Raw genomic sequence first — 14,722 nt, 5'->3', positions numbered from 1 at the left:
TGTTTCCTTGATTGTTTCAAGTTAGCAGACTTGTAGACGCATGCAGGACTTAACCTCATTGATGAAGAATCTGCTGAGTAGTAAGATTGTTCTTCAAGATTGTCATACCCTGAATGATCGAGTGACGAGGATCTCTCTCCCTTGCTTTTACTTGTAGAAATTATTTCATGAGCTCTTTCATTACCAATCCCCCTCACTGCTGCTGAAGCGTGAGCTGATCGTGTAATCATTTGACTACTATCTCTCCGAGGATATAATTCTTCTTGCTTGTTTCATGTGAATACTGCGTCTCGGTTCGAATCTTCCTTGGCAAGGAATCATCTTTGTCACTACTGTAAGTTCTCGTCTGCTGCAAAATCTGTAGAGCTGGAAGAGTATGGTGAGCTTGACACTGATTCCTTTCCATGTAAATGCCTTCTCCTCAGTTGTTTCATGTGATTACTATTCTTCAAAAATTTACTAGGCGTCTTCTCCAAGTTTGCATAAGAGCTCCGGGATGGTGTGTATTGACCTAGCTTGTGATTCAATGTTGATCGCCTCATTATTGCCTGCTGTGGACAAGATGAATCCATTCTGCTCTATGTCCCTGACCAAGTTAACTTGCACCCGTAATCAATCAATCCCGGAGTATCTCTGTTGTTTCTCGAAATATCTGCTGCGGCATCTGCCTGGCTGCATTCAGTTTTCCTAGACGCCATATTTTCTAGTTTGAAGGCATTTGGCTTTTGTTCTGGTTGAGCGACATTGCTGGCAAAGCAGGAGTCCAGTTTCCATGTTGTACTGGTCGTTGGAAATAATAACTCTGATTCTTTAATTGATCAAATACTCAAATTGGTCAACAATGGACTGGATGCTCAGACCATTATTTGTGTTTCCTCTCTGTATCTGCCACGGACGCTAATCAACTAAGTCTAGCTTTGTGGAAGTATCACGTTCCTCAACAGGGAAGATGTTTGCTACTATCTTTTGTTTTCTCAACTGATTCAACCGGAAACTACTTGACTCGGGAGGATTTGGCGATTGATCTGATGAAAATTTTGATATTCTGGTTTGATGGAACAGTATATCCCAGATAAAGTGAACTTGATGGGTCTTTAGGTTCTTGACTGTATTGAGTAATCACTAGCTGTAGTGAGTCATCCAGAACTGCAACAGTCTAAGTTTATCATTCACGACAGCTCCCTCTATCATCTTGATGGGAGTAGCTGACTCTGCTTGTAGTTGTGGCACAAAGTTAGTTATTGGTTTGAAGTTATGTTCAGCTGCATGTTTATCAGCAATAGCAAGGTTCTCGGCATTCATCTGCAAAGCTAAAATGTGCAATTCGAGCTGTTTATCAGTTGAGAAGTGATCAGTGTCTTGATCAGGTTCCGATCTTTTTACACCAGAAAAGTTATGCACGGATTGTGTAAAATCATTAGCTGGTCTGTCTGATAAGTGAGTCACAGTTTCTCCAGCACTTGATATGCAACGGAGATCAAGAACTTCTTCGGCTTTGTACTTTCAGTGCTTACTCACTGTAATGCTCTTGTTGAAAATCCCCAGAAAAATTGGCGAATTGACTATGCTGCTGTTCTTGCAACGCCACAACCTTTGTAGAATGCGGAGCTTCTTTCAAGATTCGGTTTTTACACAAGGAACAAACGACTTTTCAAATTTTGGGCGCTGGCAAATTCTGCAAAACTTTCTTTTATTTTCAGATTCACTTCAATTAAGCTGAATTTTGGAGGCTGCGCACTAGCTATTTGAGTAATGGGCATGATGGATTCCTGCTCTCTGCATATGGTAATTCTCTAAAACTATTTTGTTTGATTGAATCATATTTCTTTGTTCTCCTAAGTGTAACTTCCTAAAAATGAATTAGTTTTCTCAAAAAGGAAAAGAAGTTGACTATCAAACTGGTCTTAATTCCAAACACTGGCCTCCCTTGACATGCTTCTAAGACCAAATATAGGCTTATAGCCTGTTTGGCCAAGCTAATTAGTGTTTGGCCAAGCTTTTAAAAAGTACTTCTAAGTGTATTTTTCTCAAAAGTGCTTTTGGGCGAAAAAAAAAAAAAAAAAAAAGAAAAGGAATTAGCCTCTGAAAAAATTGCTTCTGCTACTTCCCAGAAGCACTTATTTTCTATCAACAACTTAGCCAAATACCGCACTTTTTTAAAATAAGCACTTATTAAGAAAAAACACTTTTGAGGAAAAATAAGCTTGGCCAAACAGGCTATTAGCCTTACAAACTTTCGGGGGAAATCATTTTACTCCTCATGATGGAGGCTAACAACATACAATGACATAGATCAATAGGATAGACATCAGTAGGGCTGAAAAGAGACTTAGGCTATTCATAGTACTGATATCAAAGGGTCCAAGAACTATTGGTTTCTGATACATCTCACAAGCAACAGAATACAAGAAAAAACGATCATCTAACTTAACATTAGAATTTCCTACCAGCACACACTTGTACACATAATTATTTAGCAAATAAGGACCCTCCAGGGTACTTAAAGAACTTGTTGGTAACTTTCAGTATCCAACTTGGTATTGTGGTTGAGAACATCATTGTCTGAAATTTCTGCGGAACACTTTCTAGATTTCAAAATCCTATGCAAAGCCCACATTAAGCATCTTATCAGCTTCACCTGAATAATTAAAAGACCCCCTCTTAATTAGCAGTTCAATGATGCCATTGAATTAGGGCATCATGCAAAGCTAATAATTTCAATCTTTGAATGACGATAAACTAGACAACAAAGAAAATATACTAAAAAGGCATAATATAATAATAGGCATAATACATAAATAGGCCCTTAAACTTGATTCCAGCTGGCATGTGTGCCCTTCAACTTTGGGTGTGCACAAGTAGGCACCTCAACTTGTATAAAGTTGAACAAGTAAACAAAAATGACGTGGCATTGACGTGGCCCTCCAATATTTATGTGCCACGTCAGTGTCATGTCATCATTTGTGTTTACTTGTTCAACTTTATACAAGTTGAGGTGCCTACTTGTGCACACCCAAAGTTGGAGGGCATACTTGCCAGCTGAGGCCAAGTTTAAGGGCTTATTTATGTATTATGCTTATAATAATATGATATGGTCAAATGACCTACATATTTGAAAACTAATAGTACATTAAAACTATGAGAGGTAGAAAATTCAGGGCAAACCCAAACAACGACCAGGTTTCCCGATGACAATGTCTACTTCCCCGTTAAACATATTGCGTATCAAAAACAGCAGCAGATTAGTATAATTCTTTATCCACCTGGCATGCAAGTTCTTAGTGGGAGGCAAAATCAGTCACAAAGGATATGCACCTGGCATGCAATTAAATATGTGTGTGTGTGTGTATATATATACACACACACACCTTTGTCGTAGACCCATACCTTATCCATAGACCCATACTTGTGAGTATATGTATACTAGTATACATTATGGTACATATTCAAGACATATTCATTGTCAATTTTGTTTGAAAATGAAACAACTAGGGTCCTTTCATTTTCTGTTATCAGTTTATCATGTTCTTCTTCTCACTATGATATTACAATATTATGTACAATGTGTTCCTCAGCATGGTACAACTCGTGCAACTGTTGAGTTTCTTCCCGGTTTTGATGGCCCTCTTCCTTTCTCTCTTGAGACCGGATAAGTTTTCTTCTCTTTTCTCTAATCTACGTATTGGTTTAAGTTATATATTGACAGTGCCGGTTTTTCCGATACTATATCAGTATAATTTGACCTGCGAGTAACAAGTTCATTATTATCTTATAATGCTCATTATGTAATTAAGTACATACCTAATTACCTTATAAGTGATATGATTGCTAGATATATTGGACTTGGCAAATCCGAGGAAGTGCAACTATTCTATTACTTCGTTAAGTCAGAATCCGACCCGAAAAAAGACCCGATCCTGTTATGGCTATCGGGAGGGCCTGGTTGCTCATCCTTCACAGGGCTGGCTTATGAAGTTGGTAAGTATTAAAGGGATTTAATTTCTATATATTGATTGATAGTTAACAAAAAATTACATTATTATGTGAGCATGTGGCTGGCGGATGCAATTTTTTATCATTACTTCAATATTAATGTATATATTTAACAGATTAAAATACACAGATGAATTCTGTTTTGTAGGTCCATTGTCTTTTGCCCAAAAAACATTCAATGGAAGCCTACCGATTCTCGTTTCAACTCCATATTCTTTGACAAAGGTAACACCAATGGGCTTTTAATTCTCGAGTTTAAGTTATATAATTATCAGTATAAAAAATTATATTGTCATGTCAATTGAATAATATTAAGCTTCTTAAAATATGTTTTTTGTAATCTTGAAATAAATTGTTATTTGTTACAATAAGTAAATATGAACGGCTGGTGTAATTTTTTTTTCTTTTCCCCCTCTTATGCTTAAGATTAGATCATGAAATAAATGTATTCCTTAATTAAATTTTGTAGTTTGCAAGCATAATTTTCTTGGACCAGCCAGTAAATACTGGATTCTCTTATGCAACAACTTCAACATCATCCAAGTGTACTGATATACAAGCATGCAATTATGTCTATGAGTTTCTACTAAAGGTACATATTTTTGATTATTGTTCCAAGAATATTCACGTAATTCTATTTTTAAGTATATTCACCCAATACTGTCATCACCGATAAGGTAATTACAGGTAAATTATTCTACTGATAAGAAAAATAATTTTAAATCCCCAATATATATATGTGTTTTGATAATATTATAACATGAATGTAATTAAACTAACTCATAATTCATTTTGCAGTGGTTCAATGATCATGCAGAATTTATTTCGAACCCTTTCTATGTTTCTGGGGACTCATATGCAGGCATTATAGTGCCAGTTATTGTTCAACTAATATCAGATGGTAAGGCCCAATATAATATTACTCAACTTTTTTTTATTATTATTAAAACACTACGTGGTTTCGTAATATTATTAATAAATATTTATTATTCAGAAAATATTTTTCAGCCAAACTCTGGAAATTCAAGGTCATTTTTTCGGAAAATATTTTTCAGAAAATGACTTACAAAGTGATATGAAAATGCAGGAAATGAAGCAGGCAGCAAGCCATTGATCAACCTTAAGGTTTTATTATTCCTTTCCTTTCATGTAACAATATAGGTTTTTATTATTCCTTTCCTTTCATGTAACAATATATCTCCTAAATGGAAAAGAAAAAGGGTTTAAGTTTGCTTCTGTGGTATCCTAAATTACTTAACTTTATCCTCCATTAGACTTTTAGTCAATAAGTACCTTCACGTCAGTAATCGTCTTGTATTTGTGCACTTGCTATTAATGGAGCTCTAGTTAAAATGAGTGAATTTCACGTGTATAGATTTACTTTTTTCGAGAAAAGACGTCCAGATTTATCCCTCAACTTTTATGATTGTTAAAAATTAGCTTTAAACTGGAGTTTCGCTAGGTTTTAAGGTGGAGAATGAGATTTTTAAACAACGGCAGTAAAATTAGACCAAAGTTTGGTGGAGGACAAAGTTGCTCAATTCTTAGTAGTGCATAAACAAATTTAACCCTTTTTCAGATGGAAATATACTGTTTTTAATTGTAATATCCATTAGGGCTATACACTTGGCAATCCAAAAACATTTCCTGAAGATACCAATTACCAAGTTCCTTTCAGTCATGGTATGGGCCTAATTTCTGATGAACTTTATGAGGTTAGTTCATTCTTACTTTATATAATTTCGATAAAATTCACAATTTTTCAGCTTTGTAAATGAAAATAGTCATCATTTAAAGTATTATTTGTGAACTTTTCAACTTCACGACAATAGTTATTTTTCAATTTTCGGGGATGAAAAGTGGTTAGCTTACACTATATATCACTAGCTACTATAAGTATAAATAGCGCTCAGTGGCCATTTTTTGGTCATGACTTTGAAAACTAGCCATTTTTATGAATTTTCTTATTTCACGTGTGAAACTTCACGATACTATCCTCGAGTTTCACCTATAAGATTTGAAACTCCATGAGAATATCTATTTTTCGATGACAGGAACTGAAAAGTGGCTAACCCACGCTATTACTACTGTGCATATAAAGAGCGCCCACCGGCTACTTCTCAGTCAAGTCTTTAAAAAATAGTCACTATCATAAAGTTTTATATTCCACGAGTGTAACTCTACGACACTCTCCTAGAGCTTCACCTGTAGAATTTTAAACTTCTTGACATCAGTTTTATTTCTTTCAATTACAAGAACTGCAAAGTAATTATCTGTAAATTTAAAGATACTTTGTATCCATAACAGTTTTAGCGCAAAAAAGATTAATTATTTGGATCTTGTTGTAATATTAGTCACTAAAGGAGACTTGCAAAGGCGAATATCAAGAAATAGTTCCTACCGCCCTACCAGTGAACTATGTGTGCAACATCTTACAATGTTCAAGAAGGTAAGGCAACATTTAAGAAAAATATATTTATTCATTAAATAATTTTTACGGGTTAAATTACACTAGATACTCTTGTAATGTAACTCAATTGCTTACTCACCTTGTATTTTACCTAACCTTCTTACGTAACGAACATTCTACACAAATCTTCTCATTTTCATTTAATAAGATTGTCAAGTATTTATTTTTGAAAAACTTGTATATCTGTAACCAAGTGTAATACAAATTAATGAATAAAAGAAAAATTAATATATTATATTTTTAATCATATGAAATTTATGAAAAAAATCAAATATTTTTGTTGAAAGCTTTTGTCCACATATTTGTTTAAATAAGAAAATAGACATTTTTTTGGACATGTATCTTTCTAAACAATACTTAAGCTACATTGGTTAGTAACAACTACACTTTGATCATGCAAGGTATTTGTATTTTTTAACATACTATATAGGAATTTCCTTTTTCTTTTTAATTTAGTTTGCTTTTGTTTTTTCCATTACTCTGCTTCAGATACTTTATGTTCTTAGTTATATGAACGTTCATTTGTATAAGAGTTTTATTATATAAGGGACTTATTAAGTGTTTGATTCTTTTTAAAAAAGGGATAATACCATGCCAATATATCGGTATGCGATTTTTATTAGATAAAGGGTATTGGTGTCAATTATTTGAAAATAAAGGAGTCTATATGAGTCATATTGTAGGAATATTTAGAATAAAACACTTTATTTTTAATAGGTTGCAATTCAAATTTTGTAGCTTGTAAGTGGTGTATATGATCAACATATACTAGAGCCTCTTTGTGGATTAGACACTCTATCATCAAACCAACAACAATTATTTGGTGAAAGAAGATCTCTTCAAGAGGATTTTGTCTCTTTGAAATCTGATGATTTCATTTGTCAAGAAAGTCATGTAAGTCCCTCAATTGGTACTTCAAAGTATGAACATTTGCACCAATTGAATATCACGTGGAATAATCCATGTCTAGTTTCATTATTTTAAAATATTTATTTACGCTAAGTTCGTACAAGTATATATTATTTAAAAGGAGAAATACGTACTATGATATTCACTATCATTAACTTAAGATTTTTGTGGCACTTCTAAATAGCGTGTTACTAGAAATTCTTGACGACAACTTTGCGTCGATTCAAAAAACCTATTTTTCGATGAAATTTCAACGGGCGTGTTTCGGAAAAACATGTGTTTTGTAGTATTGAGAAGTGAAATAGACCAATACTCTTTCTCTCTTTCCCAAAATATAAAAATTGAGTGTAATTATTATATATACATATGCTTTCTATTTTAGGTTGCCAGACTTGAGCTTTGCCATTATTGGGCAAATGATCCTAGCGTTCAAGAGGTTCTCCATGTTAGAAAGGTATTTCAATTATTTAATTTGTACATATTGCTTAGACTTAAGGTACAATATGTATAAAGATTAAATTTTTTGTTCTTTTTTGTTAGGGAACAATAAAAGTACCATGGGTGAGATGTAGGCGAACTATTGCGGATACAGCTTGCACGTTTACTTTCAAGAATAGTATACCATATCATGTAAACCTTAGTTCTAAAGGTTATCGATCACTTATATACAGGTTTGATACTTTCACACTAAAATAATATTTATGATTTTTATCGGGTGCTTCAAGTATACTAAATTAAGTTAAAAGGTTATTGGACGCACATATAACAAGTTTATTATTTTAAAACAGTGACGATCATGACATGGTTGTTCCTTTCCAATCAACCCTAGCATGGATAAAGTATTTAAATTATTCTGTCGTTGATGAATGGCGTCCCTGGACTGTTGACGGTCAAGTTGCAGGGTACGATTTTACTCCAACTTTAGCTTTTAGATTGATTTTCGTCCAAATTAAATCAGATGATATGATCATTATCCTAAATTATATATACATCTGATTTGCAGTTACACAAGATCTTATTCTAATAATATGACATTTGCAACTGTGAAGGCAAGAGATTTATACTCTATTTTTTTTATACATGTGTCTAATCTTAAATTCAATAGTAAAATTATAATTCTGTTGCTTATATTCTCACATTTTCAATATTTTTGTCCTTTTTATTTTATTTTCTATTTTTATTATAGGGAGGAGGACATACAGCTCCTGAGTATAAACGTGAAGAGTGCTTTCATATGTTTAAAAGATGGATAACTCAACAACCTTTGTAAACTTGTTAATCCATTGAAGGGTTAATTTTAGATTTATTTCATAAATAATTGTCTTTGTGATTTTTTGGTATCTTTCAACAAAATAGGGGATGCTATAAAAAACATCATAATTCTTGTTTGTAGAAAATTGTGAGAATCCATTGAAAACAGCTGTCTTTCTTGAAAGATTTCAATATCACATCGCTTAAAAAAACAGTTTAATTAATTGAAAGATATAGTAGGATGGATAAGAACCTTCTACACTTAATTAGAGAGTTTGTGCTCGATTGTCGTAAAAAATAATTCCCCTTTAAAAGGACTAAAAACTATGCATAATGAGTATTTGAATTATCGAGCTAGTCATGGAACGAATATCACTATTGTTTGAACGGACAAATTTTTTAGCTCATTGTTTGAACGAATATCACTATTGTTTAGCTCACTTCACAATTTTTGGTTCTTTATGCCAAAAGTTAACGCTCTCCGTCAACTATTCAATCGACATCAAAATAATGTTCACTTAAAAAAATATTTTATCATAAAAAAGGATTTGTTTATATGAAAATAATGAAAAAAAGATTTAGATTTGTTAAACTATTTTCTTTCCTACCACCAAGAAAGTCATCCAACGAAGATAAATACTTACAAACAAATATGCCTCTAACTATGAGTTCACAATAATGGTTCTTTGTTTTTTTAAATATAAGTATGCACTTAACAATTTTGGTTCGAACTAATCGTCAACTATTTAATCGGATTTTTTATTAGATTTAAAATATGAACCAAACTATCACACATCAAGAATCATCTATGTAAAATATGAACACATCTAAATACAAAAGAGTATAAAAATTAGAAAAGAGAACAACCGCATCATATTATAGACGTATTGAAAATAACAAAAACTACAAAAAAAATATACCTTCTATGAGTTTGCTAAGTTTTGACCATCCATTCTTTCCCTTCTTATATTGTTCTATCAAAATCTAACCGACAACGTTTGATTGTGGAGACTATAAGCTTAAACTTTTGACAAACTTAAAGGAACAAAATTGTTAGGTGCATACTTAAGTGACTATTTTTAATGAACCCTCAAACATAGGGGACCATATTTGTCATTTTCTCCCTCTTCTTTTTCTCCAAATTTCTCCATACTCCATTGATGGACCTCAAACAAACAATTCATAGATGTTCACAATGACCATATCAAGAAAAGCACTAAAAACTCTTTCTACTCCCTTACACCACCTCTCCACCACCACGCCATGGTTCACCCCACCCCCACCACTACGCTCACCCCCACCCCACCAACATCAAGATTCATTAGACCCCATACTCAATAACCTTTCACAAGCCATAAAAAACTCTCACACTAAACCCCTTCAAGTTTCCTCAAAACCCTCCTCCCCTCTCTTAAACCCCAACATATAATCAATCTCATTAACCTTAATCCTCATTCATTAACCCCTTCTTCTCTTCTCTCTCTCTTTACATGGCTTTCAACTTCACACAAATCAAAATATTGCCACACACTTCACACTTATTGCACTATGGTCCTTTTTCTTTATACCCACGAAATGTACACACAAGGTCAATCTTTTATCCATACTATTGTTTCAAGAAAAGGTAAAGACTCAGCCTTTACTGTTTTTCAAGCAATCTTGAAAGCTAAAGGTAACAACTTTACATCTTTTGTTAATGTTCTAAATGGACTTATTGATGCTTATTTGGATTTGGGGTTTGTTTCTGATGCTATACAGTGTTTTAGGCTTATTCAAAAGCATAAAATTAAGTTCCCATTTCAAGGTTGTACTAAGGTTCTTGAATATTTAATGAAGCTTAATTCACCAATGGTAGCTTTTGATTTTTATAAGGAGATTTTGGAGTGTGGATATCCACCAAATGTGTATTTCTTTAATGTTTTGATGAGTAAATTGTGTAAAGAAGGTAAAATGATGGAAGCCCGGTCGGTTTTGACGGAGATGTGGAAGAGGAATTTGAGACCTAGTGTTGTTAGTTTCAATACTTTGATAAATGGTTATTGTAGATTAGGTGATATGGATGCAGGGTATAGGTTGAAAAGAGAAATGGAGGAAAGAGGAATTTCGCCTGATGTCTATACTTATAGTGCTCTAATCAACGGGCTTTGCAAGAAGTTTTGGATGAGCGATGCGAATGAGTTGTTTAATGAGATGTGTGTAAAAGGTTTGGTTCCTAATGTTGTTATCTTCACGACTTTGATTAATGGGCATTGCAAGGATGGTAGCGTTGGTTTGGCCATGGATGCTTATCGAGAAATGCTGAAGCAGGGGGTGGGACCCGATTTAATCACATATAACACACTTGTTAACGGACTTTGTAAGAGCAGGGATTTAGGGGAAGCGAGGAAGCTCGTTCACGTGATGATTGAAAAGGGTTTGAAGCCTGATAAGTTCACGTACACAACCGTTATTGATGGATGTTGTAAGGAGGGAGATTTGGATGGAGCATTTGAGATCAAGAAAGTGATGGTTGATAACGATGTTGAACTCGATGATGTGGCGTATACGGCTCTCATTACAGGTTTGTGTCGGCAAGGTCGAATAGTTGATGCTGAGAGGACTTTAACCGAAATGCTTAATGCTGGTTTGAAGCCTGATGACCCTATTTATACTATGGTCATCGATGTTTTCTGTAAGAAGGGAGATATTAAAATGGGTTTTAAGTTGCTACGGCAGATGCAAAGTAATGGACATTCGCCTAATGTTATAACTTACAATGTGCTTTTGAATGGTTTATGTAGACAAGGACAGATGAGAAATGCCGAAATGCTATTACAAGCCATGCTTAATCTAGGTTTGAGTCCAGATGATATTACCTATAATATCCTTTTGGATGGGCATTGCAAGTATGGGAATCCTGATGATTATGATAAGCTTCGTGGTGAAATGGGGCTTGTTCGTGACTATGCTACTTATACTTCACTAGTTGGTAGCTTAAGTAGGAGCTCAAAACGTCAGCCCAAGAAGTCATTCATGTAATCATCAAATTGCGTAATTAATTTGCCAGATCGTTTGTTATTGGTCTCAATGAAACTGTGCGGGCTCCCCTTGCTCTCCTTGGGAAATGAGTCTGATGGTGATCCATGGAACTTCTTGGTGTTATGTGAATGTGTCAATGGATCACTTGAAGCCCGTACATTGGAGTTACCATCATGCCAACTAATGCAATTTTGGATAAATTGATGAAGACAATGTTAGGTTTTGATGGCTTCTGATGCCCCGTAGTTGCCAGGTGAATTTTCGTTACTTCACAAAATTGAAAAAGAGTAAAGTTCTTTCATTTGTTCTTGTTGGTCTACTTCTTGTCGTTATATCCATTCTTTGTTTATAATACCAAAAGAGACAAAGCCAATAGTCTATATGTACCCTTCTGTGCAGATAAGTATCTGTCTACAAAGTATCAATTAATGTTTCGGCACAAAAACACGTATGCATTCGAGAAGTATACCAAAAAGCACTTACGAGCCACTTGATTGATAGAGGAATATTGTTTTAGCATAGCAAAGTAAAAGAAAATAAAAATAAAGGAGTTCTTTGGAAGTTAGTGCATGAACTATCTTATGGGCCAAATGTGTCTAATTCAGTAAGTCCCTAGAGTTGAAGTGGTTGAATTACCACCGTTATTTCTACTCCTATTCATGATAATTTCTTTACTTAATATATATATATATATTAACTTCTTATATGACACATGTTGATCGTAGTCTTCCTTTCTTGTTTGATTATTGATATGATGATGTACTTATAATATATTGAAACTTTACCTATCCAAAGTCGTATGCCATCTAGGAAGTGGTCTGAACTTTTGGCAACATATTTTGGTTTGTTTTGCTAGTATTATTTGTTATTTCTGATTTTGCATAACCAAGTTGGTCTCATTATTTATGCAACAACAACAACAGCCCAGTGAAATCCCACAACGTGGGGTCTGGGGAGGGTAGAATGCAAGCAGACCAGCTAAATTTATTAAGCTCTAGTTTGGCTTAATCAACTCACTTGTCAACTGTATGAATGCATGTATACCCTCTGATCGCTACAATCTAATGCAATTTTGCCCTATCCCTCCCATTAATTTTTTTTTTTTCCCGTTGTTTGGATTCTTTAAAACAAGGGATCCTATGACTTGGTCCTTTCCTGTTACGCTGTCTTTATTGTCTATATTATCTTATTTCCTTTCCTGGCGTTTTGCAGTGTATTACCTTCCATTTGTTGAAGAATTTAGAATTGCAATCTCAGCATGTCATTGCGCTGAGCTTGGGACTTGTGAAAGATGTCTCACAGATAGCTATTCTTAAACCAGTCCATCAAGATTGCCGTCTTTATACACCAGTGAATAGTGATGAAAGGCAATATTTTTTACTCTGAAAGTTGATAAACCCCTAAAAGTGAAGCTGGGCCAATTGAAAACAATACTTTTTTCAAGCGAAGAATGTTCTTTTTAGGAAGACAATTCCCGGTCATTCTAGAGGAAGCAAGTACATCTTTAATCAGCCTCGAGAATCTGGCACGAGCAATGGAAACTACAAATAAAACACGAGTAAGCTTCAGCTGTGACATTCAAAGATGACCTACACGTAGTTCAACAGCTTTGTTGAAAATGCAAGGTCAAGCTAAAAGATAGAAAGATATTTCGAGTATCCTTGTCTCTCTTAATAAACAGCATAAACATGCGAGTTCGGTCAGGAGGGACAAAAGAGAGATGCTTTCTATCAGTCAAAAGCAGATATTGCCCCCCATGCTCTCTTTCTTAGAATTCAACATTGTTGATATGTTTTGCATCTTGTTCGCCCACTCTTCATTCAGGGTGATTCGAACCAGGGTTTGATCTTTTGCTTCTCCCATTGACCACAGAGGCATGCGAGAGACAGCGCTGAACAATGATTCAATGATTGAAGAGGCTTTAACAAGACCTCGGCATTCTCGCTTATGTTATTAAGACTCACTTGTCTTCCGGGGCTTGGGCGCCGCAAAGGGTTGACATGGCAGCTCGGTTGGTAAAAAAGGAGATGGTACCGAAGCGGGAGGCTCAGTGGTCCGCCAACAAGCTCGTTCTGATCTTGGACGCAGTACATTGGAATCCACGTGATCTGAGCAGTTTTTCCATCTGCAAGAAAGTTTGTTTCACATTTCCTACAATGAATTGGTTGAAGGGCACACAGATGGTGCATGTGCAGGGAATTCCTGGAAGATTTCGTATGGCTTTTATATATGCGATGCATCGTGTGATCTTATCTCCCCAGACCCCACCCGGTGGGATTATACTGAGTGTGTTGTTGTTGTATCGTGTGATCTTATCTATGCATACGCCAAGGAAATTCATGCTACTACAAACGCAAGCAAAAGCTATTGCAATTAGAGTGGCTCTATAATATGCTAGTTTACTAGTTTGTCATTTTGTAATATCAACTTAGAGCATTCTATAATCTCTAAGTTGATACTAGCTTTTTCTAATTTTTGCAAGGTCATTTTTCTTACATGATGTAGGAACAAGTTTGATGTTTTTTTAAAAGGAGCAATATATTTGTGAAAATTTTCGTCCAAAGTTGTCATGCTCATCTAAACTCAAAGAAAAGAGCATAGAATACATATCTAACATCTATTGTAAAATAGGCAGATTTTTTCTACCAGAAATTCTTATAGAAAAGCAAAGATAGTAAGAAAATTAACGTAAGCAAGAAAGCCAAAACCTTGAATAGCCTTTGAAAGGACTTATGAAGAGGATTTGACTACCGTAAAAAGAAAAATTATTTGTGTAAGTGAATGATTGAAATACTTTTTTATGTGAATTAGTTTGGCATTCTTACTGTTGAAAAAGTCAATCTCTTCTTTTCTAGTAAAACCTTGATCGCATTTAGTGTTTATGTCAAATTAATAAATGTATATATGTTGTAACACTTAATCATGGTTAAGTGATATGTATTTTCGCTTTAATTTATTGATTCTTAAAGTTATTTTTTTAATCAAATGCAAACATCCGCTACGAATAAGTATTTACCTTCTCTTATTAACTACACAATTTTATACATTTTCTAAATAACTAATTATACTTTTTAAACATTA

At 34.4% G+C, this 14,722-nt stretch overlaps 1 protein-coding gene and 1 pseudogene across 1 annotated transcript; both read left to right on the top strand.

Moving 5' to 3' along the window:
- The first annotated feature begins 3,522 nt into the window (after nucleotides 1–3,522).
- On the top strand, nucleotides 3,523–8,642 carry LOC132060478 (serine carboxypeptidase-like 2; annotated as a pseudogene).
- A 1,141-nt stretch (nucleotides 8,643–9,783) lies between these two features.
- LOC132058879 (putative pentatricopeptide repeat-containing protein At1g09680) lies at nucleotides 9,784–14,204 on the top strand. Its single transcript, XM_059451265.1, is given in 3 exon segments — nucleotides 9,784–10,020; nucleotides 10,023–11,894; nucleotides 12,854–14,204. Coding segments are annotated over 2 exon segments (1,830 nt in total). The 5' UTR covers nucleotides 9,784–9,809; the 3' UTR covers nucleotides 11,642–11,894; nucleotides 12,854–14,204.
- Nucleotides 14,205–14,722: the final 518 nt, after the last annotated feature.

The sequence above is a fragment of the Lycium ferocissimum genome, chromosome 6, assembly GCF_029784015.1.
Source record: "Lycium ferocissimum isolate CSIRO_LF1 chromosome 6, AGI_CSIRO_Lferr_CH_V1, whole genome shotgun sequence".
Lineage (NCBI taxonomy): Eukaryota > Viridiplantae > Streptophyta > Magnoliopsida > Solanales > Solanaceae > Lycium > Lycium ferocissimum.
Note: the sequence above shows the minus strand (reverse complement) of the source record. Positions and strands in the feature narration are given on the sequence as shown.